The 24,903-nt window shown below is 55.7% G+C and overlaps 1 protein-coding gene across 3 annotated transcripts; it reads left to right on the forward strand.

Annotated features, from left to right (window-relative positions):
* The first annotated feature begins 559 nt into the window (after positions 1–559).
* On the forward strand, positions 560–24,316 carry SSC5D (scavenger receptor cysteine rich family member with 5 domains). Of its 3 annotated transcripts, XM_061173433.1 has the most exons (14): positions 560–1,008; positions 1,470–1,496; positions 1,819–2,127; positions 2,832–2,951; positions 3,140–3,253; positions 3,584–3,892; positions 5,644–5,961; positions 6,208–6,387; positions 8,964–9,281; positions 11,273–11,845; positions 11,925–12,239; positions 12,397–12,564; positions 19,146–19,310; positions 22,386–24,316. In XM_061173433.1, the coding sequence occupies exons 1-14, from the start codon at positions 621–623 to the stop codon at positions 24,239–24,241; spliced, it is 5,160 nt and encodes a 1,719-aa protein (XP_061029416.1). In that variant the 5' UTR covers positions 560–620; the 3' UTR covers positions 24,242–24,316. The 3 variants fall into 3 exon arrangements, with proteins under 3 accessions (XP_061029416.1, XP_061029418.1, XP_061029417.1); XM_061173435.1 differs by lacking the exon at positions 19,146–19,310; XM_061173434.1 differs by lacking the exon at positions 2,832–2,951.
* The last annotated feature ends 587 nt before the right edge of the window (positions 24,317–24,903 follow it).

Raw genomic sequence — 24,903 nt, forward strand, 5'->3', positions numbered from 1 at the left:
CTCTCTGATGCCTTTTCCAGTCTGTCTCCAAAGCCCCCCTTCCGTCTGGCTCCTCCTTCCCCGAGGTTGATATTAATTGTTGGCGGCGGGGGTGCTGGACTGGGGGCAGGGGAGGCAATGAGCTCAAGGCAGCCCCGCTCCCTGCCAACCCTCTGACTCACGCTCCCCATTACCGAAGTTTTTCCGCCTCACAGCTGCTTAGTGCAGAGAGAGAGAGAGAGAGAGAGAGAGAGAGAGAGTGTGTGTGTGTGTGTGTGTGTGTGGTGGCCCTCCCCCACCCAAGCCTTGACCCTTGGTCCCCCAACCCCTGACCCCAGCTTCCTCGGGAGACACGCAAGTTCAACCACGGCTCCCTCAGACAGGAGGCTGGGGACTTTTGCGCGCAGATCCACCGGTGGGGGGTGGGGGGGGGATGGAGAGAGGAGTTTCTCCATCTCTTTTCCCAATCCAGGAAGTTCTTCCTGGTGTCTGGCTGCAAGCCCTCTTGCTGCACCGGGAGCCCCAGTTGTGCCAGGTCCCCAACCCCGGCATCTGATGTGAATCCACCCTTGATGCCCTCTGGTCCCAGCACGCTTCCCTGGCTGGACAAGAGAGGAGGCAGATGGGTGGGCACCCCACCCATGCACCCCTGTCCCCCAACGTACACCCCTGCCTGGATGCTTCCCTGCAGCCTGCCGCCCCCAGGCCGGCTCCCAAGTGGGTGTTTGCAGTTGGACACCCTCCCTCCTGCCTGCCACCGCCCTCCTCCCCAGGCCTCAGCCGCCGGCCAGCCCCCTCCCCGCCCCCCCTCCTGTCCCCTGCTGCCTCCTCGGCAGCCTCTCTTCCTCCTGGCAGAGCGTCCAGCCCCTGCCTTCTCCTCCCTGGGTCCCGGGCGCCTCTGGCAGGAGCCTCCCTCCCTCCCTCCCTCCCTCCGGTGGCCGCTAGCTCCTCCCCTCTCCTGCTCCTCTCCCCGTTCACCCCATCCCTGCCCGGACTCTGCAAACATGAGGGTCTTGGCCTGCCTCCTCGGTGAGTGACCCTTCTCCTCGGGGACTCAGGGGCCTGGGCCCCACCCTCTGACCCCTGAGCTCACCCACTGGAGAGCCTCAGACTTCCGGGGCCTCGTCCCTGTTGCTTGGGGGATACAGGACATCTGGCCCTCCTTTGCCTGATCCCCCAGGGACCCAGCCTCTGGCGCCCCCGTCCTACCCTCTTAGGAGCCCCAGGGACCTACCTCCTACCCCCACTCCCCCTGCCCCACCAGCCCTGATCCTGTGGGGGGTCACCCATCATTTGACCTTTAGCCAGGCCCCTGGGGGAGTGCAAAGGGCCTGGGCGCCTGCCCTGACCTGAGGCATCTGGGGCCCCGCCCACCTCAAGGACCTGAGCCTCGCCAGGCCCTCAACCCAGAGTCCTGCTTCCCATCGGCGGGGTTTCTGGTTCAGAGGCATGAGGCCTCACTCTGTCCACCCCTCCAACCTCCCTTCCAGTGGCTCTGATGGGGATCCAGGCTGTTGGTAAGTGGCCCCAAACACTTCTTCCATCTGGCCTCGCTCAGCTGCAGGCCCACCCCGTGCCCAGCCTCACCCTCCAATGGGACCCTGGTCGCCCCCGTCCGCCTGTGACCTCGGGCACCACTTCCCCCAGGACCACCTGGGCGACGGCCTCCTGCTTCCTACGGGGCACCACTGCTCCCCTGGGTACCCAGGAGTTGGGCTCCCCGTTAGCAGCCAGGACACTGGCCTCCCGGTGATGCCCTGCAGGACAGCCCCCAGCCCGTACCCTCCCCCTGGCCCCAGGGTCTCCAGGACATCACAGCCTTTCCTCTGTCCTCCCCAGAGCGGCTGCGTCTGGCCGATGGCCCCCACGGGTGCGCGGGCCGCCTGGAGGTATGGCACGGCGGGCGCTGGGGCACCGTGTGCGACGACGGCTGGGACTTGAGGGACGCCGCTGTGGCCTGCCGCGAGCTGGGCTGCGGGGGCGCGCTGGCCGCCCCCGGAGGCGCCTTCTTCGGGGAGGGCGCGGGGCCCGTGTGGCTGAGCGAGCTGGCCTGCCGGGGCAGTGAGCAGCAGCTGGGCCTCTGCCCCCACCGCGGCTGGAAGGCCCCCATCTGCTCCCACGAGGAGGACGCAGGCGTCGTCTGTGCAGGTAAGGGGCCCTCGACCCCCTCCAAGGGACATTGCTTCAGAGACGACCCAGGGACCCAAGTCCTCAGCCCAGTAACTCTGAGAATCCAGAAGTCCAGACACCCCACCCCTGACACCCCCTGCAAAGCCAGGACTTACCACTACCCTGGAGGGCCCAGCCCTGCCTCACTCAGGGCCTGCCCTCTTTATAGCATCTGGGGATTGCATGGCGGGGATATTGAATAATATCTTCCAAACTTAGAGGGAACTTTGAGACCAATAAACAAAGCAGTAAAGTACAACTATGGAGTTTACTGTGGGGAACTCATACAGGCAGGATGGATCTGGCGGGCAGTGATCCATTTATTTGCAGCTGTGCTTCACACCACCGCAAAGGGTGCAGGAAGATTTAAAGGGGCCAACGCTAGAGACAGAATCTGAGTACCAAGGGAGAAGCATGTTTTCCTCCCCCCAGGGGGTCTTATGACCATTATTCCTCATGGACCATTAATCCTCTGTGTCAGCAAAAGGCATCCTTCCTGTTTTCGTATCAGACGAAGGCAAGGGTAAAAGTTGATGATAGGGAACCTCTCTGGCTTGGGCGTGTTCCTCGTGAGTGGGCTAAAGCTCAGCCATGCAAAGAGGGGAGGGGGTAGGGCCGCGGGCCTGAGATGGGGCTGACAAAGCAGAGCCAGTGCGGCCCAGCCACACGCTGCTCTCCCGAAGGTCAGCGTGTGTCGGACTCCAGGGATTGGGACGACTCACCTTCAGTCCTGGATGGGGACCCCTGGCCGGGGCTGTCTGGGGAGCTGAGCCCCGGCTCTGAGGAGGCCCCGGTGATGCCTGGTGAGCCCCCCCACACGTGCCCTGTCTCCAGCTTCGGCTGTGAGGGAGAAGGGACAGAGGCCCGTCTCCTCCACAATCCCGAGGGCCCCCGCCAAGGCCCCCTTCAGACCCCTGGGGACTCTCGGGACTGACCTGCGGCCCCAGGAGGTGCAGCTGCCGATCTCCCTCCCTGCTGTCTCCTCACCCAGCCCCCCGCCCAGCCGGGACCCCCCAGAGCGGCTCCCGGAAGAAGAGCCCCCGGCTGCCCAAGCCCGCCAAGTCCACTAGGGCCCCTTTGCTGACTGCGGGAGCCCCCCGCCAGGGTAAGTCCGCGCAGGCCTCCCCTCTGCAACAAATCTGGACGGGGTGAGGCCCTAGGCCCCGCTGGACCAAACTGGGGACCCCCCCCAGGTATGGGGGAGCACTGCATCCCCCGGGATTCACAGTCAGGCCCAGGCTCCCCACCCGGTCAGGAGACCCGGGTGTCCACTCCCGGGACCCAGGACCTTGGCCTGCTCAGATCCTGGCTCTCCCCGTAACAGCCGGCTGGCAGGCCCATCTCAGGCCACTGACCCCCCCGCGGCTTGAATCCGCGTATCCCCAGCTGCCTCCCACGAGGCCCCTGACTGCCCCTCTCCCCGCCCGCCCGCCAGAGCGGCTGCGCCTGGTCTCCGGCCCCCACGGGTGCGCCGGCCGCCTGGAGGTGTGGCACGGCGGGCGCTGGGGCACCGTGTGCGACGACGGCTGGGACCTGCGGGACGCCACCGTGGCCTGCCGCGAGCTGGGCTGCGGGGGCGCGCTGGCCGCCCCCGGCGGGGCCCGGTTCGGCCCGGGCGCAGGGCCCGTGTGGATGGACGACGTGGGGTGCGGAGGCGGGGAGCAGGCGCTGCGGGACTGTCCCCGAAGCCCCTGGGGCCGGAGCAACTGCGACCACAGCGAGGACGCAGGACTGGTCTGCACCGGTACGTGCCCGCCTCCCCAGACCCCTCCCCCAGGGCCACGCCCCCTCCCCGCGCGCCGAGGTCACAGCTTCAAGGAGCGCTCCAATCCCCTTCCCTCCCCCCTCCCTCCCTTCCTCACTCCCTTCCTCCTTTCCCTCTTCTCTCTCTGCCTCCTTCCTTCTTTCCACACTTACTCATTAAGCCCCATCCACACCGGGCACAGACCCAGTTCTCGCTCTCCTAACTTTTAGGACGCAGCGGGCACAGGGCGGGGGTGGCCCACAAGTGTGGGGTGGGAAAGTTCAAGGGCTGCACGCCGACTAGAGGAGCCTGCCCGCCTACCCGCACAGGGGGCAGGAAATGCTTCCGTCGGTGGATGGGAAAGGGGAGAGGGAGCTACAGAGGAAGCTGGGAGCCTGCTCCGGGCCTCACCCCCACCTGCCTGGCCTCCCGGGTGGATGTCCTCGCCCCACCCTTCATGGATGCAGGACAGAGGCTCAGAGATGTAAAGCAAATGACCCAGAACTTGACTGCCGGGTCTGTCCTGCCGCACGGGTGGATCTGGGTATCTAGCGTGTAGGGTGTGGTGGGGATGGAGACCAAGGGGACACAGGTCGGGGCACAGATTGGTGGACCAGGGGCAGTGACGGTGGCGCCTCCGTGGGAAGCACGTGGGGGCAGAAATGGGGCCTCTGAAGCCCAGTTCCCAGGAGGTGAGTTGAGTCTCCAGTGGGAGAAGAAGTCGTTGGGGAGAAGAAGTGAACCCCATTGAGGGGCCCGGGAGCTTGGTGTCTTACCAACATCTCTGCTCCTCAGGGCAGCCCCGTGAGGGAGCTCGTCACTCACAGCTGGGTGATGCAGGCAGGAGTATCTCACCCTCTCTGGTCTGTCCTTTTCTCTAGACACAGACTGCAGGCTAGAGAGATGGACTCCACACTCCCCAGAGGTGACCCAACTCTCACCCCACAAAGACCCAACAGAAATGTACCCCCAAACCAACAAGAGGTTAACATCTAGACTAGTGGTTCTCAACCCCACTCCCCGGATGACATGGAGACATTTCTGGTTGTCATGACTGTGTGGGGCACTGGGGGTGCTGCCGGCATCTGGGGGGTGGAGCCCAGGGATGCTGCTGGACATCCTACTGCGCACAGGACGGCCCCTCACAGCAGAGAACGACCTGACCCCCGTGTCAGGGGCGCTAAGGCTGAGAAGCCCTGCTTTACAGGCTGGAGAAGGCAGCTGGGGAGTGGGGACCTGCTTGGGGAGGTGGGTGGAGGGCATCAGGGCCGGCGACCCCAGGGCTCGTCCCTGGGGAGGCAGGGACATGGGGGGCAGTGGATAGACCAGAGTTGGACTCTTGGAGAGCGACTTCCCAGCTCAGAGTCTTTTCCTCACTTGCAAACTGAAGATGGAATGGCTGCTTTCCAGCCCCATCTTGGGCGTGAAGCAGGACACCACACATAGCCTGTACTTGCTCATCCATCCTAGTCACCTGAGCAGGTGGCTTATACCTGTTCATCCATCCTAGTCACCTGAGCAGGTGGCCTGTACCTGCTCATCCATCCTAGTCACCTGAGTACATGGCCTGTACCTGCTCATCCATCCTAGTCACCTGAGCACGTGGCCTGTACCTGCACCTCCATCCTAGTCACCTGCGTGCATACCTTAGTACCTGCTTGTCCATTACAGTTTCCTGCGTGCGTGGCCTAAAGCTGCTCATCCATCACAGTTTCCCGTCTCTCTGTTCTCCTCCCTCTCCCCACGTCCAGGCCCAGCCCCCAGGCTGCGTCTGGCAGACGGCCCCCACGGGTGCGCGGGCCGCCTGGAGGTGTGGCACAGCGGGCGCTGGGGGTCCGTGTGTGACGATGCCTGGGACCTACGGGACGCCGCTGTGGCCTGCCGCGAGCTGGGCTGTGGGGGCGCACTGGCTGCCCCTGGAGGCGCCTTCTTCGGGGAGGGGGCTGGACCCATCCTCCTGGACGATCTTCGCTGTCGGGGAAACGAGACGGCCTTGCGCTTCTGCCCGGCGCGGCCCTGGGGCCAGCATGACTGTCATCACCGTGAGGACGCTGGGGCCGTGTGTGACGGTGAGGGGGCCCTGGGAGAGAGGCCAGGGAGGGGGGCCTCGAGGGAGGGGTGAGAACTGGGGGGCCTTGTGTGTCTTCCTGAGGTGTACCCCATGGCCCCGCACTCCCTCCGTCCAGACTGCCCACCTGCCCCATGTCTTGCTCATCGTGAAACCTCATTCTCCGTCAGGGGTCCTGGGATGGCACGTGTGGGGAACCGCCTGCAGCACAGCAGGTGGTGGTCACCTCTTCCCTCTCACGCCCCAGGTATGCCTCTGGGATATGTCCCTCCCACGGCCCCCGCCGCGGTGGGCAGCAACAGCTCCAGGCCCAGAGAGGCTGCATCCAGGCCTCCACCCCCCACGGTGAGCCAGGCCCCGCGGATAGCAGGCATTTCACCTCCGCCCGCTTCCCCTACTGCCCCTCAGGAGCCTGGGCCGGAAGCTGGTGAGTCCCTCCTGCTCCCCCCACCCCAAATGTGGGGCTTAGCTGCTGCTGCTGCTTTTTTTTTTTTTTTTTTTTAAGATTCTTTGCCATGTAGGCCATTGCAGGTATTGAGTAGAGTTCCTTGTGCTAGACAGTAGGTCCTTATTAGTTACCTCTTTTATATATAGTAGTGTGTATATGTCAATCCCAATCTCCCAGTTTATTCCTTCCCCTTATCCTCTGATAACCATAAGTTTGTTTTCTACATCCGTGACTCTACTTCTGTTTTGTAAATAAGTTCATTTATACCCCCCTTTTTTTTAGATTCCACATATAAGTGATATCATCTGATATTTGTCTTTCTATGTGTGACTTATTTCACTCAGTATGACAATCTCTAGGTCCATCCGTGTTGCTGCAAATAACATTATTTTGTTCTTTTTTGTCGCTGAGTAGGGGTTTGGCTTCTGTTTCCTGCCCCTCCGCCACTCCCCACAGCCCCTAGGTGCTCTCCTTCCCTGCTCAGACTGTCTCGGGGAAAGGGAAGGGTGGAGGGGAGGAGACAGAGCCCACACTCAGAAGGCCCCTGCCTGGTTCAATGCTCTGCTCCGGCTGTCTTGAAACTCACAAGGCCGCCTCCTTCTCACAAATATCGAAAGAACTAGATCAGTGATGTTGTTTTAAAATACAGGCTTTAGGGACTTCCCTGGTGATCCAGTGGTTAAGACTCTGCGCTTCCACTGCAGGGGGCACGGGTTGATCCCTGGTTGGGGAACTAAGATCCCACATGCTGTGTGGTGCGGCCAACAGGTGAGACCACTGTCATTGCAGAGATAGTTGGTTTCTCACAATTCCCAAGAGGAGGGGGCACAGCTCGCACACGACGCAGGGCCACATGGGAAGCACCAGGGTCCAGCAGGAGGCAGAGGGAGCGAGGGGTGACGGTGGGCAAAGCCTTGAGTGTGGCTTCATGGGGAGGAATGGATAAGGCAGGGTGAGATGACTCAGGATCGGCTGGTTTGCATCATTTCAGTGGGTTCTGGAGCTTAGGGGCTGCCCCTTGTTGGGTACTGGCCCTGGGGAGATGGGGCAGGTGGATGGTGGCCAGGGTGTGTGAGCCTGACAGGAGGTGGTGGGTGAGGGCTCTGGGTGGATTGGTTTCATATGAAAGGCACACTCCAGTGGTTTCCCGTCTCTGGGAATCAGCAATCCCTCCAGATGTCAAAGCATCAGGTACAGCAAATAAAAAGCCATGATTAATACAGCCATCTCCTCAAGGTTGCCAAAGGCTGAAAAAGTGGGAACTTGATCACTATTAGCTGAGGACTGCTTCCGCTTTTTCTGAATAATAATAATAATAATGATAACAACTGCCATAGACTCAGCTCTGACTGGCTCACGTGACCAGTGCTGTTCCAAGCCCCTTCCTCAGGTAAAACTCCCAGCCACTCGCAGGGTAGGTACCGTCTGGTTTCCACATTACAAATGAGGCCGCGCAGCTAAAAAGTCAGAAAGCCAGGACTCAAATGAAGGCAATTTGTTCCAGAGCCCACTTTCTTTATTTTTTAAAAATTATGGTAAAATATACACAACAGAAAATTGACCATTTTAACAATTTTTTGTTTTTCTGGCTGTGCCGCACGGCATGCGAATCTTACTTCCCCGACCAGGGATCAAATCTGCGCCCCCTGCAGTGGAAGCGCAGAGTCCTAACTATTGGACTGCCAGGGAAGTCCCATTTTAACCATTTTAAAGCATATAGTTTAGTCGTAAAAAATACACTCATAATGTTGTCAGCCATCACCACCACCATCTCCAGAACTTTTTCATCATCCCAGACAGACACCCCAGACCCATTAAACACTCACTACCCTCCCCCCCATCTCCCCAGCCCCTGGCACACACCATTTGATTTTCTGTCTCTCTGAATTTGCCAACCAGGCACTGTATGTAAATGGAATCGTATGGTATTTGACCTTTTGTGTCTGGCTTACTTCACGGAGAATAATGTTCTCCAAGTTCATCCACATTGTGGTGTGTGTCAGAATTTCTTTCTTTGTAACGGCTGAATAGTATTCCATCGTATGGATGGACGACATTTTGCTTATCCATTTGTCCATTGATGGACACTTGGGTTGTTTCCACATTATTGCTATTGTGAATAATGCTGCTGTGAATGTTTGCATACAGGTATCTGACTGAATGCCCATTTTCACCTTATTTTGGGTATATCCCTAGGAGTGGGATTTCTGGATCATATGGCAATTCTGAGTTGAGCTTTCCAAGGAACCACCCTGTATCCCTGACTTTTTTTTTTTTTTTTTTTTTTTGATGTGCCGCGAGGCTTGTGGGATCTTAGTTCCCCAACCAGGGATTGAACCCGGGCCTCGGCAGTGAAAGCACGGAGTCCTAACCACTGGACCGCCAGGGAATTCCCTATCCCTGACTCTTTATTCCTGTGCCTGATGCAGACGATGGCACGGCACAGGCCTGGATGAACACTTGCTGCTGGGAAGGAAGGGTGGATGAATGGAAGGAAGATGGAGCGAAGGTGGAGGAAGGTCTGACTCGAATTCTTTGGGTCTCTCCCACCCCAGGGTCCCCCCAGCTGCGCCTGGTGGCCGGGCCCAGCAGGTGCTCAGGCCGGCTGGAGGTGTGGCACGGTGGGCGCTGGGGGACCGTGTGTGACGACAGCTGGGACCTGCGGGACTCGGCTGTGGTCTGCCGGGAGCTGGGCTGCGGTGGACCTCAGCAGCCAGACCCTGCTGCTGGCCGCTTCGGCTGGGGCGCTGGCCCCATCTGGCTGGACGACGTGAGGTGTGTGGGGACCGAAGCTTCCCTCGCTGACTGCCCTGCCGCTCCCTGGGGGAAGCACAATTGTGCTCACAACGAGGACGTTGGAGTTACCTGCACTGGTAAGGAGGCCCTGGCCATTCGCTGGCTCCGGGAGGGCTTCCTGGAGGAGGGAACGGGAACTAACATTGGCACTAACATCGATTGAGCGCCCACCTCCTAAGCCCCCGCCCGTGACCGTATTCACATCTCACGATACGTCCAAATTGGTGGATGTTATGCCCATTTTACTGATGAAGACGCTGAGGCACAGAGAGGTTACACGGCAACTAAGCGGCACAGCTGGGATTCTTCCTCCTCTTCTTCCCGCCAAGAATCAAGGAAGTCTCCCACCTAGAGGGAAGCTGAAAAGGAAGAGGAAAGGAAGCAGGCATGGGGCACCGGGAGATGGCGAGAAGCCCGTGTGACGGGAGGGCCAGTTGAAGTAGACTCAGGCTTGGCCCGTGTTCATTCATTTGCCGTTATTTATCCAGCGCCAGACGCTGAGCTAGGTGTTGGGTCCTCGGAATGCAGCGAACGCGACCCTGGCCTTTGAGGCTCACCGTTCACTGTGAGAAAAGACGCCCCGACAAATCGCTGCAAACCCGTGTGACACATTATCATTTGGGAGGTCCCCAAGACCACCCTCGGGTTCCATAGTTTTCTAGAAGGATTCACAACAATCAGAGAAGCTGTTTCGCGGTCCAGTGGTTAAGACTTCGCCTTCCATTGCAGAGGGAGCAGGTTCAATCCCTGGTTGTGGAGCTAAGATCCCACATGCCTCGCAGCCAAAAAACCAAAACATAAAACAGAAGCAATGTTGTAACAAATTCAATAAAGACTTTTTAAATGGTCCATATCAGGACTTCCCTGGTGGCACAGTGGTTAGGAATCCGCCTGCCAATGCAGGGGACACGGGTTCAATCCCTGGTCCGGGACGATCCCACATGCTGCGGAGCAGCTAAGCCCGCGCTCCACAACTACTGAGCCTGCAAGCCACAACTACTGAAGCCCGCACGCCTACAGCCCGTGCTCCGCCAGAAGAGAAGCCACCGCAATAAGAAGCCCGCGCACTGCAACGAAGAGTAGCTCCCGCTCGCCGCAACTAGAGAAAGCCCGAGCGCCGCAACGAAGACCCAACGCAGCCAAAAATTTAAAAAGTCAGTTGAGGGAAGAGACATGTGGGGCTGGGTCCAGGAGAGACCCTTGTGGAGCTTCCTCACTTAATTCTCCCAGCAACGATGCACGACAACACATGTGAAGTATTGCCAACCAGGGACGATCTCCCAGCCTTGGCGTCAAAGTGTTTATAGGAGCTCAGTCATGAGATGTGGCTGGTGGCCCACTGGCGGCCCGTAAGTCACATTGTTAGCAGAGATGATTTGGGTGGCTCTGGCCCCACAGGGAAACAACACACTCTTACCAGGCAGGACGTTGAAAGGGCTTGGAGGTTCCCCCCGGCAGCCAGGGGCAAAGGGCCAAACCTTTCTTTGGACAAGATTAACCCTTGTCCTGCATCAGTAACCCTTGGCATCGCCCATGGTGTCTGCCGCCTTCCCTGTGCTTATCAGAAAGATGTAAGGTGAGCCGTGGCAGCTGGGAGGATGGAGTCAACCATTCTGCCTGAAGCTAAGGCACTTTCCCCTTTCCCTCCCCTCCTGAGGGCCACGGGAGCCACAGAAGGGTTTTGAGCTGGGCGGTGACCTGGTACCACCCGGTGGGGCGGTGAGAGCTGGGCACGGGGTGTGGGGAAAGACCAGTCAGAGGGTACAGGAAGCCAGGCAGTGGCTGGGCAGATGGAGAGGATGGGTCAGTGTGAGGGGGTGAAGGGGGGCAGTCACATCATGATTGTAAGTGCCCAGAGGCGGGATGGTGCCGGGTGTGGCTGGCCACCGTATGCCCTGGGTCTGGCACAGGGCCTGGCTCGTAGGAGATGCTTTGTAAACATCTATGATGTGAATGAATGCATGGGAACTTAGTGGTTGTCTGTAGGGGGAGATGAGAGAGAAGGAGGGGCCTGGTCGGACAATCACGGTGTCTGCTGTCTCCCCTGTCCTCCCCTTCTGTCTGCCAGGGACCCCCGGCCTGGACTCCATCTCAGACCCCTTCAGTTGGAGCTGGATCCCTGGCCTGGGTAGAGACCCGGATGCCTGGCTCCCGGGGGAGCTGGCCACCAAGCCCTCTGCGAGGCGGACCCCCAGCATTCCTGAGAAAACCACCACCAAGGCCCCAGGGAAGATGCCCAAAAGCACAAAGAAGTGGGTGACCAAAAACGCAAAGAGACCGACCACTCAGCCCCCCGTGATATCAACCACTAAGTACTCCAGGGCCACGGGCACCCAGAGTCCCCCAGAACTGACCTCACTGACCACCACCACTCCGACCACTGAGGCCTCCCAAAGACCGACCTCCAAGCTTACCACCACGCTGACCACGGAGGCCCCTCACAGGCTGACCTCACACACCACCGAAAGGCGGACTCCCCGGGCCCCCCGGGAACAGACCTCTAAGACCCTGGCAACACCGACTACCCAGGGTCCCCGAGAAATGACCTCTGAGGCCACCATGGAGCCATTGGCCGAGATCCCAGGAGTAGGTACTCCAGAGTCCTCCAAAGACCCAGCCCCCTCCCCCACTGGGGCATCAGGTGAGAGGAAGGAACGCAGAGGGTGAGGGACCCCTCCTAACCCCTGCTGACCCCTCCTGATCTGGGCTGTCTACCGCAGGCCTGTTCCGGGTTCGTCTGGCTGATGGGCCCAACCGGTGTGCCGGACGGCTGGAGGTGTGGCACGCTGGACGCTGGGGGACAGTGTGTGATGACAGCTGGGACCTGCGGGATGGCATGGTGGCCTGCTGGGAGCTGGGCTGCGGAAGGGTTCGGCCCCGAGTGGGCAAAACCCACTACGGCCCTGGCACTGGGCCCATCTGGCTGGATGACGTGGGCTGCAAGGGAAGTGAGGCCTCGCTGAGTGACTGCCCCGCTAGGGCGTGGGGACAGCACAACTGCGACCACGAGGAGGACGTGGGGCTCACCTGCACTGGTACGGCGGGGGGCGGGGGGTCAGTGGCCAAGGAGTCCGGGTGGCATGGGGGTGGGGACCCAGAGTCACTCCGGGAGATTCGGGAAGGGGACTTCGGAGCCATGGCAAGGACCTCTGAGATGGGTCGGGGCTCTCCCCTTCCCCAATTTCTCCCAAGGCTATGCAGACGAGGAAGACTATCCCCCCTGGACCTGGGACCCCACCTCAGGAGAGGACCTGGCCAAGGGGACCACCGCTGCAGCGGCGCCTGCACACACTCTCTCCTGGGGCACCGCTGGGAGCCCAGGGGCCCCCTCCCCAGCGACGAGGCGCCTGCCAAGCACAGGTGAGGGGCATGGCCGGGGTGGGGAGGGGGCCTCCATAAACCTCTGTTCACCTCCCTGCCGGGCGTCCAGCTCTAATTGAGCTGGCCTGGGTCTCAGAGACCCCAGACAGGTCTTCCTCGGCTCCAGAGACCCTAAGAACATTCCCTTCTTGGACTGGGCAGTAGCATTGTCCCCCAGAGCCTAAAGGAGACCCCATCCCCACCCCCTGCGGTGTGATTCGCGGAGACTCCGACCAGGCTCAGCGAAGCCCCGGCCCGCAGTCCTCCTGCAAGCCAAGCGGGGCCTTGGGAGCCCAGAGCCTCGACGGAAGTCCCCCCAGACCTCACAGCCGAGGCCCACCCTGTCACCGCGTTGTCTCCCCACCCCAGCCCCTCAAACCTGTTCTCCCAGCTCACGCTCTGGTCAGGGTCGGGCTGTGGCTCAGAGGCGGGGTGGGGACATCCAGGTCGAGGGTTCTGTCCTGAGCCTGACCCCCTTCCTCTGGCCAGTGGGAGCAGCCTCCAGCCCCTCAGCTCTGTCCCCCTCTGCCCCTCCGCCTCTGGCTCGCTGTCGCCTGCTTCCCTCCTTCCATCTCTGCTGCCAAGGGCCTTGACCTTGACCCCCGGGGCCTTGACCCCCCTCAGATGTTGCCCGTTTCTCTACCTTCCTCTGTGTGTGTGTGTGAGATCTCTGTCCCATCCCTGCTCAGGGTCTCTCTTGATCGCCCTCTGCTCCTCTTTCGCACATTCTCTCTCTCTTTTTTCGGCCTCGCCCGTGTGGCACACGCAATCTTAGTTCCCTGACTAGGGATGAACCCGTGCCCCCTGCAGTGGAAGCGCGGAGTCGTAACCACCAGAGCCGCCAGGGAAGTCCCAAAGGAATTTTACTTTTTTATTTCATTTTTAAATTTTTATTTATTTATTTTTCCCTCTCTCTTTTCCCTTTCAATTTCTCACCCTCCTCATCTCACTTTTTTTTTCACCGGCCCTTTCTTTCTCATCACCTTTCTAATTTCTTTTCTTTCCTTATCAAGTTCATACTCCCATCATTTCTATTTCTCTCTTTGTTTTCCCACAGTCAGCTTCTCTTTATCTTTTCCCCTCTGCGTCTGGCTCTTTTTTCTTTCATTTTCCATTTCTCACTCCCCCACCCCCAACCCGTACCTATTTCTCACTGTACTTCATGGCCAGCTTCTCTTCATCTTTTCTCCTGTGTCCTCCTCTTTTTATTTACATTTTCAGTTTCTCACGCTCATCGTCTCCGTTTCTCTATTTTTCACGGTCGGTTTATCTTTTCAGCTCCGTGTCTCTTTTTTCTTTCTCTTTCTCTGCCCCTCCTCGTCTCTATGCCTCGTCAGCCTCTCTCACCATCTTTCCCATTTTTTCTCCAAGTCCACACCCCGTCACCCCTGTTTCTCCCTGCTTTTCGCGGCCAGTTTCTCTTTCTTTCCCCTCTGAGTCTTCCTTTTTCTTTCACTCTCACCGCCGCGCCCTCCGCTCCGTTTCCCACTCAACCTCCCCCCACCCAGGGTCGGTTCTCCCCTCAGCTTTTTCTCCGTCTCCTCATCCTTCTCGCGGACTCTCCATCCTACCATTTCCCGCGTGGCGGCTTCTTCCCCCGGCTCTCCCGACCCCGTCCCCCCGCGACGGCCGCCCTCTCCCCCCAGGTGTGGCCGCTTCTGCTCCCTCACCGCAGGACCCCGCCCCTCGCGCCTTTTCCCGCCTTTTTCACACGCTCAACACGCATGCGCACTCCGAGGGCCTCTGCGAGAGGGGCGGGGTCTCGGATGGAGGGGTTGGCAGGGCAGACTTCAATCGCCCCGCGCCGTGTGACGTCACAGGCGCGATGCGTCTCCTGATTGGCCGGTTGGCCCACGCCGCGGCAATAAAAGCGGGTGAAGAGTCGGGTGAGCCCATCGTTTGCCGTCTGCCTCGGTCTGGTGGCGTGCCGGCGGGGAGGGTAGGGGGGGCGCGGAGCAGGCGTTGGAGGTACGGAGATTTCGGGTGGGGGGCCCCCGAGCTGTTAGTTAGGGCTCAGTTTCCAGAGGTGATGCTCCTCGGTACAGTGTGGCCAGGATTTCTGAGCCTTTGTTCTCTGCAGCTCGGCGCCACCTTCCCTATCCCTTAGCGCCCCCTCGTGGCAGAGAGGTCAGATGCTGGGCGCGAGGCACAAACACATACAGAACTAGGAATTGCGCGATGGAAATCTCAGGAGTCACGTGTACAACCTTAGTAATGGGAAGACTTGGAGGGAGGTGCGGGGTGGCGTGGGGAGAGGGGAAACGACAGACAGGAATTCCTATCCTCGTTAGCAAGGTGGCCTTGAAAAAAATGACTGCTTCTTTGAACCTCAGTTTCTTCCTCCGGAAAAAACGAAAACCGGAGCTCCAAGGTCCCTGGAAAGAGTCAAGGAGAGCTCACTGTGCCAGGCACGCATGATTCCAACTGGGTGACATAGGTCCTGGTGTTGCCCCTGTGTTTCAGGTGGGGGAAAAATGAGGCTCAGAGAAATTAAACTTTAACTCAGGAGCCATTATTGAGATCCATTTTAAACGATTTCGTGCACAGTTTGCTCGTTGGATTGGAAAAGATTCTGGAATAACTGAAGTCATTGCAAGAGTGAATTCTGGAGTTCAGCTCGCTGGGTTCCAGCTGTGGCTGCGCTGGGATTAGAACAACGAGCTGGGTGACCTCAGGTCCCAATCCAATGAGCAAAATGTGTGTGAAATCATTTAAAACCGCAAAACATTGGTTGTTAAGAGTTATTTACCGTAAATGACCAACAGCTGCAGGATCCCAGGGACGGAGTGATTATTTCCAGTAGAGCGATTGGGAAAGACCTCGCAGAAGAGATGGTGTCATTTTCACCAGCAGATACCAGGAGGAAGGGGATTCTCAGAGGAGCAGAGGCTGGAGTTGAGAAAATTGCATTGCCTGTTTGGGCCATGTCGTCTCTGCTAGACTTATAGCTGTCTTGTGTTTGGCTATGTCAGTTTCTATTGTTGCCACAACACCGCCACACATTAGGGGCTTAGACAACACAAGTTTATTATTTTGCAGGTCTGGAGGTCAGAAGTCCTACCTGGGTATCACTGGCTAGAATCAAAGTGTCAGCAGGGCTGTGTTCCTTCTGAGGCTCGAGGGGAGGATCGTTCCCATGCCTTTTCTAGCTTCTAGAGGCCCCTCCATTCCTTAGCGCATGGCCCCTTCCTCCATTTTCAAAGCCAGCAATGTTGCATCTATCTCTCTGGTCCTTCTTTTGTCTTTACATCTTTGTCACTACAGCTGGGATAGATTCTCTCATTTTAAGGATTTGTGTGATTAGATTGGGTCCGCTTGGATTAATATAGGATAATCTCTTCATTTCAAGTTCTGGACCCATAATCATATCTGCAAAGTCCCTTTTGCCAGGAAAGGTAACATATTCACAGGTTCTGGGGATTAGGGCTTGGACATCTTTGGGGAGCGTTATTCTGTCTACCACGGGATCTGTGTTGTAGAGACTTAGTAGAGACTTTTTACATACTTGTTGAATGAATGAATGAATGAACCAGTGAGAGACTGCTGTGTAAGTCTAGAGAGAGTGTACAGGAGACGAAGCTGGAAACTTATGAAGATTGAATTCTCACTTTCCATTTCACTGAAGCAAAATTTCTTGAGGCTTCCTGGATGATGGAATTTGGAGACGCAGACATTAATTCGTGTCTGAAATGTTTGCTGTGTGGCAGGCATGAGTACTAACCCCTGGGAACACAGCAGTGATGAGCACAGCAAGGGAGGGGGAGGGGAGGGCTAAGTGTTGTAATTTAAAATAGGATGATCAAGAGATGGCTTACTAAGAAAGTGCCATTTAAGTGACAGCCTCAAGAAGGAGAGGGGGGAAGCCATGCAAACATCTGGTTGGAGAGTGTTCTATAGAGAGCGGACAGCACATGCAAAGGCTCTGAGGTGGGGGTGTGCTTAGCTGGTTCAAGAAACAGCAGCAAGGTCATTGGGGCGGAAGTGAAGTGGTTGATGGGGATGATGGCAGGAGGTGAGGTCTGTGGTACATTGTAAAGACGTCTGCTGTGATGGGGAGCCTGGAGGGAGCTAAAGGAGCCTTCCAGACAGAGGGAGCAGCATGTGCAAAGGCCCTGTGGTGGGACCTTGGGAGACCGGCAAGGATGCTGGCCTGGCGGGAGTGGAGTGAGCCAGGCAGGGGGAGAGTGATCAGGGATGAGGCCAGTGTCTGGGTTTTATTCTATGTGCAGAAACCCTTGGCGTTTTAAGCACTTTAAGTTATGGAGGACGTGATCACATGTGTATTTTCTTTCTTTTTTGGGGGGGTGGGCGGGCGCGCCTTGTGGCATGTGGGATCTTTGTTCTCCGACCAGGGATCAAACCCGTGCCCCCTGCAGTGGAAGCTCAAAGTCCTAACCACTGGACCGCCAGGGAAGCCCCCCACATGTGTATTTTCAAAGCAGTCGCTCAGGATGCCGCAGGGGGGTGGATGTAGGTGTAAGAGTGCATGCAGGGAGACCAGAAGGTCCATGCAGATGTGACGGTGGCCTCAACCAGGGTGGCAGTGGAGACTGAGAGAAGTGCAGGTGTTCATGCTACATTCCTGGGGTTGAGCTGGTGGGTTCGAGTGATGCGTTGGGTGCGAGGGTTGAGGGGAGAGAGGGAGGTAGGGGATGGGGACCCGCCTTTTACTGAACCAGGGAACACTGCGGGGTGGGTGCACAGGATCCAGAGTGGGAATATTAAGAGCTCCATTAGTGATGCGTTTGACACACCCAAGTGGAGACATGAGATATGCAATCCTGGAGCTCCAAGGAGCGCCTGGGAGGAGGGAATTTGCAGCTGTGGGAATGGATGAGGCTATGCAGATGGACAGCCATGTCTAATGGAGTTTCCACACCCAGTGGGGAGGTGGAATGACTCATGGACTCGGGATATCGCTGTATGTCATGGCTGCACAGAGGGGAGGGCATCCGAGATTAAATGCCAGATTACATTTAGAGGTTGCGTGGTAATAAGAGCATCAATAATAGCTGATATTCATTGAATAATCTCCGTGTGCCAGGCACCATCTAAGTGCATCCCATGGTTGTTTGTTTTTTTTGGCCGCATCGTGTGGCATGTGGGATCTTAGCTCCCCGACCAGGGATCGGACCCATGCCCCCTGCAGTGAAAGTGTGGAGTCCTAACCACTGGACCACCAGGGAATTCCCCACAGTGCATACCATGGTTTAACTCACCTCCTCCACGTGGAACATTATGAGATGAGTATATCCTTATCCCCATTTTATAGGTAGGGAAATTGAGGTCCAGAGAGGTCAGGACAGCAAAGGGCAGAGCTTGGATTCAAACTGCAGAATTCACACTCATAACCACTCCAGCCACGGAGACTGGGCAGAAGCCTATGATAGAATTAGCTCTGAAGAACCCAGGAAGCATAGAGCAGGGTGTAACCTCCTCAAGGGGAAGCAGGGAGTGGCCTTGGAATCAAATTCTAAATAAAAGCTCACCAGGGAAGGAGTGAGGTGAGACCCAGGAGATCTACCCCTAGAGGGAAGAGGTCCTCGCTCGGAAGCAGACAGACCTGCTGGGTCTGAAACCCAGTGCTGCTTCTTCGTTGCGTGACCTTAGGAAAATTCCTTGCCCTCTCTGGGCTTCAGTTTGGTCATCTGTAGCGAAACTGCAGCTTCTTTGCCCACCAGCTCCCCATGAGATTGCCAAAAATTTAAAATGTCTGTCAGCGGCAAGGATGAGGGGCTAAAGGTGGGCAGTTTGACAACATCTAGAGCGATGCCTTCCGCACGGCAGTCCCACAAATAGGTGTTGAGCAAGTCTCGCTCATGAAGAATCCACCGCAGCGAAACACTGGCCACCACCGAACCGCCCGTCCACAGGAGCGCAGATAAATCGGCAGCTGTGTGTTCATACGATAGAATATTACACACGGTTAAAAAAAAGAAGGAACTAGAGTTCTATGCATTTAACTGAAAGGGCAGCTGATCACTTGCCAGCCCTGCGACCCCATGGAGTAGGTGCCGTCACGATACCCATCGTACAGGTGAGGAAACAGAGTCGTGGAGAAGTGAAGTGACTTGCTCAGCCAGCTAGGAAGGAACGCAGCCAAAAAGCAGGCTGTGAGAAGGTGTTTGCTGTATATATGTGTATGTGCAGTCTTTCTAGTTGTAGGAAGCTAACACATGTGGAAACAATATAGCATTAGGGAGTCCCACCTGTATAGCTAAGGTGTAAACGCATGATTGGGAACTATGAACTAAAGGCTTCTCTGACGAAGGGAAGGGATGTGATTGGGTCTCACAAGGGTTGTAACTCTGCAATGCTGCTTCCTTTTTTTCGATGTATATTTTAATTAAAAAATCGAATCGATCACACACTAATGGATCATGAATGAGAATGTGGCCATATCTTAGAGCACATTTTGAGTACACACAGACCCAGGGAGTATGCCTGCACTTGGTGGGCTGACATTGTAACAGGAAGACAGCTTCAATTTGTATTCTTGATGGAGTCCTCCTAACACCCAGCGTCTTGGAAAGAAATCTTCACAACACTGTTATTACTCGGTTCTCCCCATATCTCTCAAGGTGGCGAGGATGGTTATGAGCCTTCTTGGACGTGGGACACACCTTCAGGAGAGGTCCCAGCCAAGGGGACCCCCACCGCAGGCATACCTGGACCCCCTGGCACTGCTGGCACCACCAGGAGCCCAGGCCATCCCTCTCTAGCTCCAAGGGTCCGTGGGGATACAGGTGAGGCATGTGGCTGGGGTGAGGGGACCAGGGTGTTTGTGTGGTGGGATGGAGAGGTGGACTCCAGATTTCCCCATGGTGACCCAACTCTCACCCTAGAAAGACCAGGCAGAAATATATCCTGAGACAAGGGGTTATTATCTATACCAGTGGTCTTCAACTGGGGGCAACTGGCAACATCCGAAGCCATTTTGGGTTGTCATGACTGGGAGCAGGGAGGCTACTGGTACCTGGTGGGTAGAGGCCAGGGATGTTGTTATACATCCTGTGGTGCGCAAGGTATCCCCCACAGCAAAGAATCATCCAGCCCCAGATGTCAACAGTGCCAAGGGTGAGAAACCCTAAGCTATACCGTGTAAGTCACTCTGACAGATAAGAAAATGACAGGAAATCCTATAAGAGAATGGGCAAAAGATACAAACAGGTGATTTGCAGAGGAGGAAGCCCAAATGCCCAACGAGTATGTCTAGAAGTGCTCACATTCATCATGAATCAGAAAATTCAAATTAAAACAATGATGAGCATGGAAAAAAATTTGAAAGGTAGATAATACCAAGTATAGGTGAGGGTGTGGGGAGACAGGCATCCCCACTGGCTATAGCAATTCGATAAACACAAGCTACTGGTGTTTAGTGAAATTAAATATGATTATACGTTATCACCCAGCAATCCTGCTCCTAGATCTATATTCCAGAGAAATTCTTGCACAGGCTTGTAAGGGAATATGTGTGAGGATGTATTAGGGAATTGGAGGCAAGTTAAGTGTCCAACAGTAGGGTAACAAAGAAGAGAAATGCAATGGTTATACATGATGGAATTCTATGCAATAGCTAAAGCAATGACGAGCTATATACACAGCAACATGGATAGGTATGAAAAACATAATACTGAGGGGAAGGTCAAACAGAATGAGATTTCCAGCAGAATATTATTTGCAGAAATTAAAAGCACAAACAGAAAAATACACATACACTTATATATTAACATAAACACATCTATGCATTCTGTATTGTTTAAGATCACACATCATGTTTAAGGCCATACGTGAAACACATTAGAGTGGAGGTACCTATGGGAGAGGACGAGGGGATGGAGATTGGGGTTAAAGAGGAGAAAAAGTAAGATAGAGCAAGAGAAGACATTGCAGGGACTATTAATGACAACGTACAGTGGGGTATGAGTAGCTTAGCTCTCTGCACCTTGGGTCTGAAAAATTAAAAATCAATACCACTCTAGGTTACTGAGTCCCTGTACTATCGAACTAAGCTGAGATTCTTGAAATAATAACTAGGAACAGTTAACATTCATCAAGCAATATACCATGTGTCAGGCACTATTTTATGCACTTTATATGTATTACTCTTTAACATATTTATATGTGTTAATCCTCGTAGCAGCCACATGAGCCCTACATGAGTGATGTAAGTGCTATAATTGTTCCCATTTCACAGATAAGAGAAATTGAGGCACAGACATCAATGACTATGTCAGTATAAATAATCATGAGAATGCTTATCATGTGCTAGGCATTGTGTAAGTGCTCTGCACACACATGATCTCTCTGAATCCTCATGATTACTCTACAAGGGAGGTACGTGGATCATCCATGGTTTACAAATGGGGAAGAAACTGAGATTCAAGGCAGTTAAGTAACTTGCCCATGATTACCCAGCTAGGAAGTAATGGAGCTGGGGTTTAAATCCAGGCAGCCTGGCTGGAGGCCAAGCCCTTTACTTAACTGCTCCTCTGACCCTGCAGGGGGACACGATGCACCTCAAAGACGCTGCAGAAAAGTGGAATTCTGTTGAGCTGTGCTGTTCAATATGGTAGCTACTGACACAGGTGGCTATTTAAATTTAAGTGAATCAAAACTTTGAAAAAGGAGGACCTACTGTATAGCACATGGAAGTATACTCAATATTTTGTAATAATCTATAAGGGAAAAGAGTCTGAAACAGAATATGTATATATGTGTGTGTGTATATGTATATATCTGAATCACTCTGCTGTACACCTGAAACTAACACAACATTGTAAATCAACTATACTTCAATTTAAAAAATTTAAAAAAAGAAATCCATTCAAAGGTAAAAAAAAAAAAAATTGAAAAAGGAAACATTCATTCCTTAGTTGAACTAGCTACATTTCAAGTGCTCAGAAGCCACAGGTGACCAGTGGCTACCATACTGGACAGCACAGAACATTTCCATGACTGAGAAAGTGATACTTAATGGCCTAGACTCTGTATGTAAAGGACTTGGGTTCAGAGCTTGTCCCTGCAACTTTCAAACTGTGTGTGACCTTGGGCAAGTTACTTACCCTCTTGGCCTGATTTCTCTCATCTGTAAAAAGAGCTTAAAATTCACATTTACCTGGAAGCAGGGCCTGGAAGAGGGTAAGCCTTCTCACTTTACTCGGGCCTAAAATTTGGGGGCATTCCAAACACTTAGTAATGAAGATAAATAAGATCTTAATACCATAGGTTAAAAAACAAATGAATGCAAAAACAATCCACGATGAACTAAATAAAATTTTAACTAAAGTCAGGATCTGACCTACCTCACCAGGATCTGACAGAGCCAATTTTAGGGGGGATTCCAGTGAGGTAGGTCGGATCCTGTCTTTAAAATTTTGACTTTTTGTGCATTGTAGATCTTTTGCATTAATTTTGATTGTTTAAAAGTATGGCGTAAAGAGATTTGTCTTGATTACTGAGATTACCCTTCAGATTCCCCCTCATGCTATGCACCGTCTCCCACTCCCCTCCCCCTCTTTATCTCCCTTCATCCCATCTCTGCCCTTCGGCCCCCTCTTGCATCCCAGGTACCCATCCACATCCCCCCTCCCCCCTGCCTGCCCATCTCCGCATCTCCCAGAGGGGAGGACGCCAGGTGGCGCCTGGAGACATCGGAGGAGGCGTGGAGGTGGGGCACTAGGGCGGATGAAGTCTGCCGGCGACCCATGACGTCACGATGCTTTCTGCCTGCCCATTGGTCGGCCCACCCCTGGAAGGCGGACCATGCCGCGGGGTGGGCGGAGCAGACTGACCTCCGCCGGCCGTCTTTCCTCCAACAGGTTCACTGAGGAAACCGTGGCCCGAGCGACGGCTGCGGCCCACAGCGGCCAGGACTGCGCCCCCCACCACTTCCCCAGCTCCCTCCGCCTCGCCGGGGCCCCCGGGCCCTGTCCTGACCTCTGACTCCGCGCCGCAGCTCATCCCCACAGCAGCTTCAACGCCGGAGGTGACCTCTGACCCTCCCGCCACTTTGCCGCCCAGCCCAGACCCGGCCTCCTGGACGAACTCTCACCGCACCTTGACAACCCCTGGCCTTACCTTGTCCACCCCTGATGCCACCGTGTTTCCAGCGCTGACCCCTGGGGTTTCACCCACTCCACCATCCACCATGCCCAAAGAACTGACCTCTGACCCCTCTGCACCGGCGGTGGTGACCCGCCTTTCCCCTACCTCAGAGCTGACGCCGGAGTCTGACACAACCCCAGGCTGGGACACATCTCCATACCCCAGAACAACTCCAGAACCTTCTAGTTTCCCAGACCCTTCCACAAGCCCTCACCCCACTACCATCCCTCACTCCACCATGACCTCTCACCCTACCACGATCTCTCACCCCACTACCACCCTTTACCCCACCACGACCCCTCACTCCAAGACCTCTCACCCCACCACGACCTCTCACCCCACCACAACCCCTTATCCCACCATGACCTCTCACCCCACTGCCACCCCTTACCCCACCCCCACCCCTCACTCTACCTCAACCCCTCACCCCACCACGACCCCTCCTCCCATCACCACTGCTCAACCCATCACATCCCCTTACCCAATCACAACCCCACACCCCACCACGATCCCTCACCCCACCACGACCCCTCAACCCACCACAACCCCTTACCCCACCATGACCTCTCACCCCACCACAACCCCGTATCCCACCCTGACCTCTCACCCCACTGCCACCCCTTACCCCACCCCCACCCCTCACTCTACCTCAACCCCTCACCCCACCACAGCCCCTCCTCCCATCACTGCTCACCCCATCACAACCCCTCACCCCACCACAACCCCTCACCCCACCACGACCCCTCCTCCCATCACCAGTGCTCAACCCATCACAACCCCTCACCCTGCCACGACCCCTCACCTCACCACTACTGCTTACCCCACCATGACTCCTCACCCCACCTCAACCCCTATGGTCACTGCCAAGTCCTTTCTAACTTCCTTGGGAACAGAACTTCCCTTTCCCTCTTCAGCACCAACAGTCAAGCCCAGCCCACACCCCCGGTTGACCTTCACGGGGGCCCCTCACCCCTCCACATCCCAGATGTGGAGCCTAGAGCCCTCTCCAGCAACAGAGTCCAGCCCCTGCAGGCCCTCTCCAGCCCCGAGCATAGACACGCTGTCCACTGAGAACTTCACACCACCCACAAGCCAGAGCCCCAAAGTAACCTCTCCACCTACCCAGACTCCACACTCAGCCTCCGACCCCACTGCGACCCCTGACCTCCACCTGTCCCCTATGGCCCCCCCCTCGGATCAACCTCCCCCTGACCGCCTCACCCTAGGGCCAACTCCTGGTCAGAGCCCAGGCCCCCTTGGCCCATGTGAAGCCCCAGTGCCACCTGTAAGGGTCATGGCCTGTGATCCGCCTGCCCTGGTAGAGCTGGTGGCTGCTGTGAGGGATGTGGGTAGCCAGCTTCAGAGGCTGACACAGGCCCTGGAGCGGGACCAGCAGGAGCGCCAAGCCCTGGGACTGGGGTTGACCCAGCTGGTGGAGGCTGCCCAGGGTCTGGGGCAGCTGGGTGAGGTTGTAAAGAGACTGGCAGAGGTGGCCTGGCCCCCCAGCACACCTGCACCAACCACTACTACCCCAGAGGAGGAAGAGAGGCCTCTGCGGGGAGATGTGTGACCTTATCTGGGGTCTGAGGGACTTAAGACGCTCCCAAACCAAAATAGGAAAACCAAAGTATCTAATTAAAAACAAAATGTGAATGATGTTTCTGGGGGACGAGTGGAGGTGGAATCACAAGATTGATCTGTTTGTGAAAACAACAGGCACCATGTGAGGTGGTGAGGATGGTGAGGACGACGGTGATAGTGGTGATGAGTGTGATGGTGATTATGATGGTGAAGATGAGAATGGTGATGGTGATGGTGAGGATGAAAGTGATGATGGTGATGACGATGATGGTGGTGGTGATGAAGGTGACCATGATGGTGGTGGTGGTAATGAAGATCATGGTGATGCCTATCCTGATGGTAATGTGATGGTAATGATGAAAGTGATGATAATGATTGTGATGGTGATGATAATGGTGGTGATGATGGTGATCATCATGCTAATGATACCAATGATGGAGATGATGATGGTGATGATGGTGATGATGATGGTCATGAAGATCATGGTAATGACAATTGTAATGATGGTGATGATGATGGTCATGAAGGTCATGGTAATGACTATTGTAATGATGCTGCTGATGATAATGGTGATGATGGAGATGATGGTGATGAAGATGATCAGGGTGATGATGGCAGTGATGATCATGATGGTGATAATCATGATGGCAG

Source organism: Eubalaena glacialis, chromosome 18 (assembly GCF_028564815.1).
Source record: "Eubalaena glacialis isolate mEubGla1 chromosome 18, mEubGla1.1.hap2.+ XY, whole genome shotgun sequence".
Taxonomy (NCBI): Eukaryota; Metazoa; Chordata; class Mammalia; order Artiodactyla; family Balaenidae; genus Eubalaena; species Eubalaena glacialis.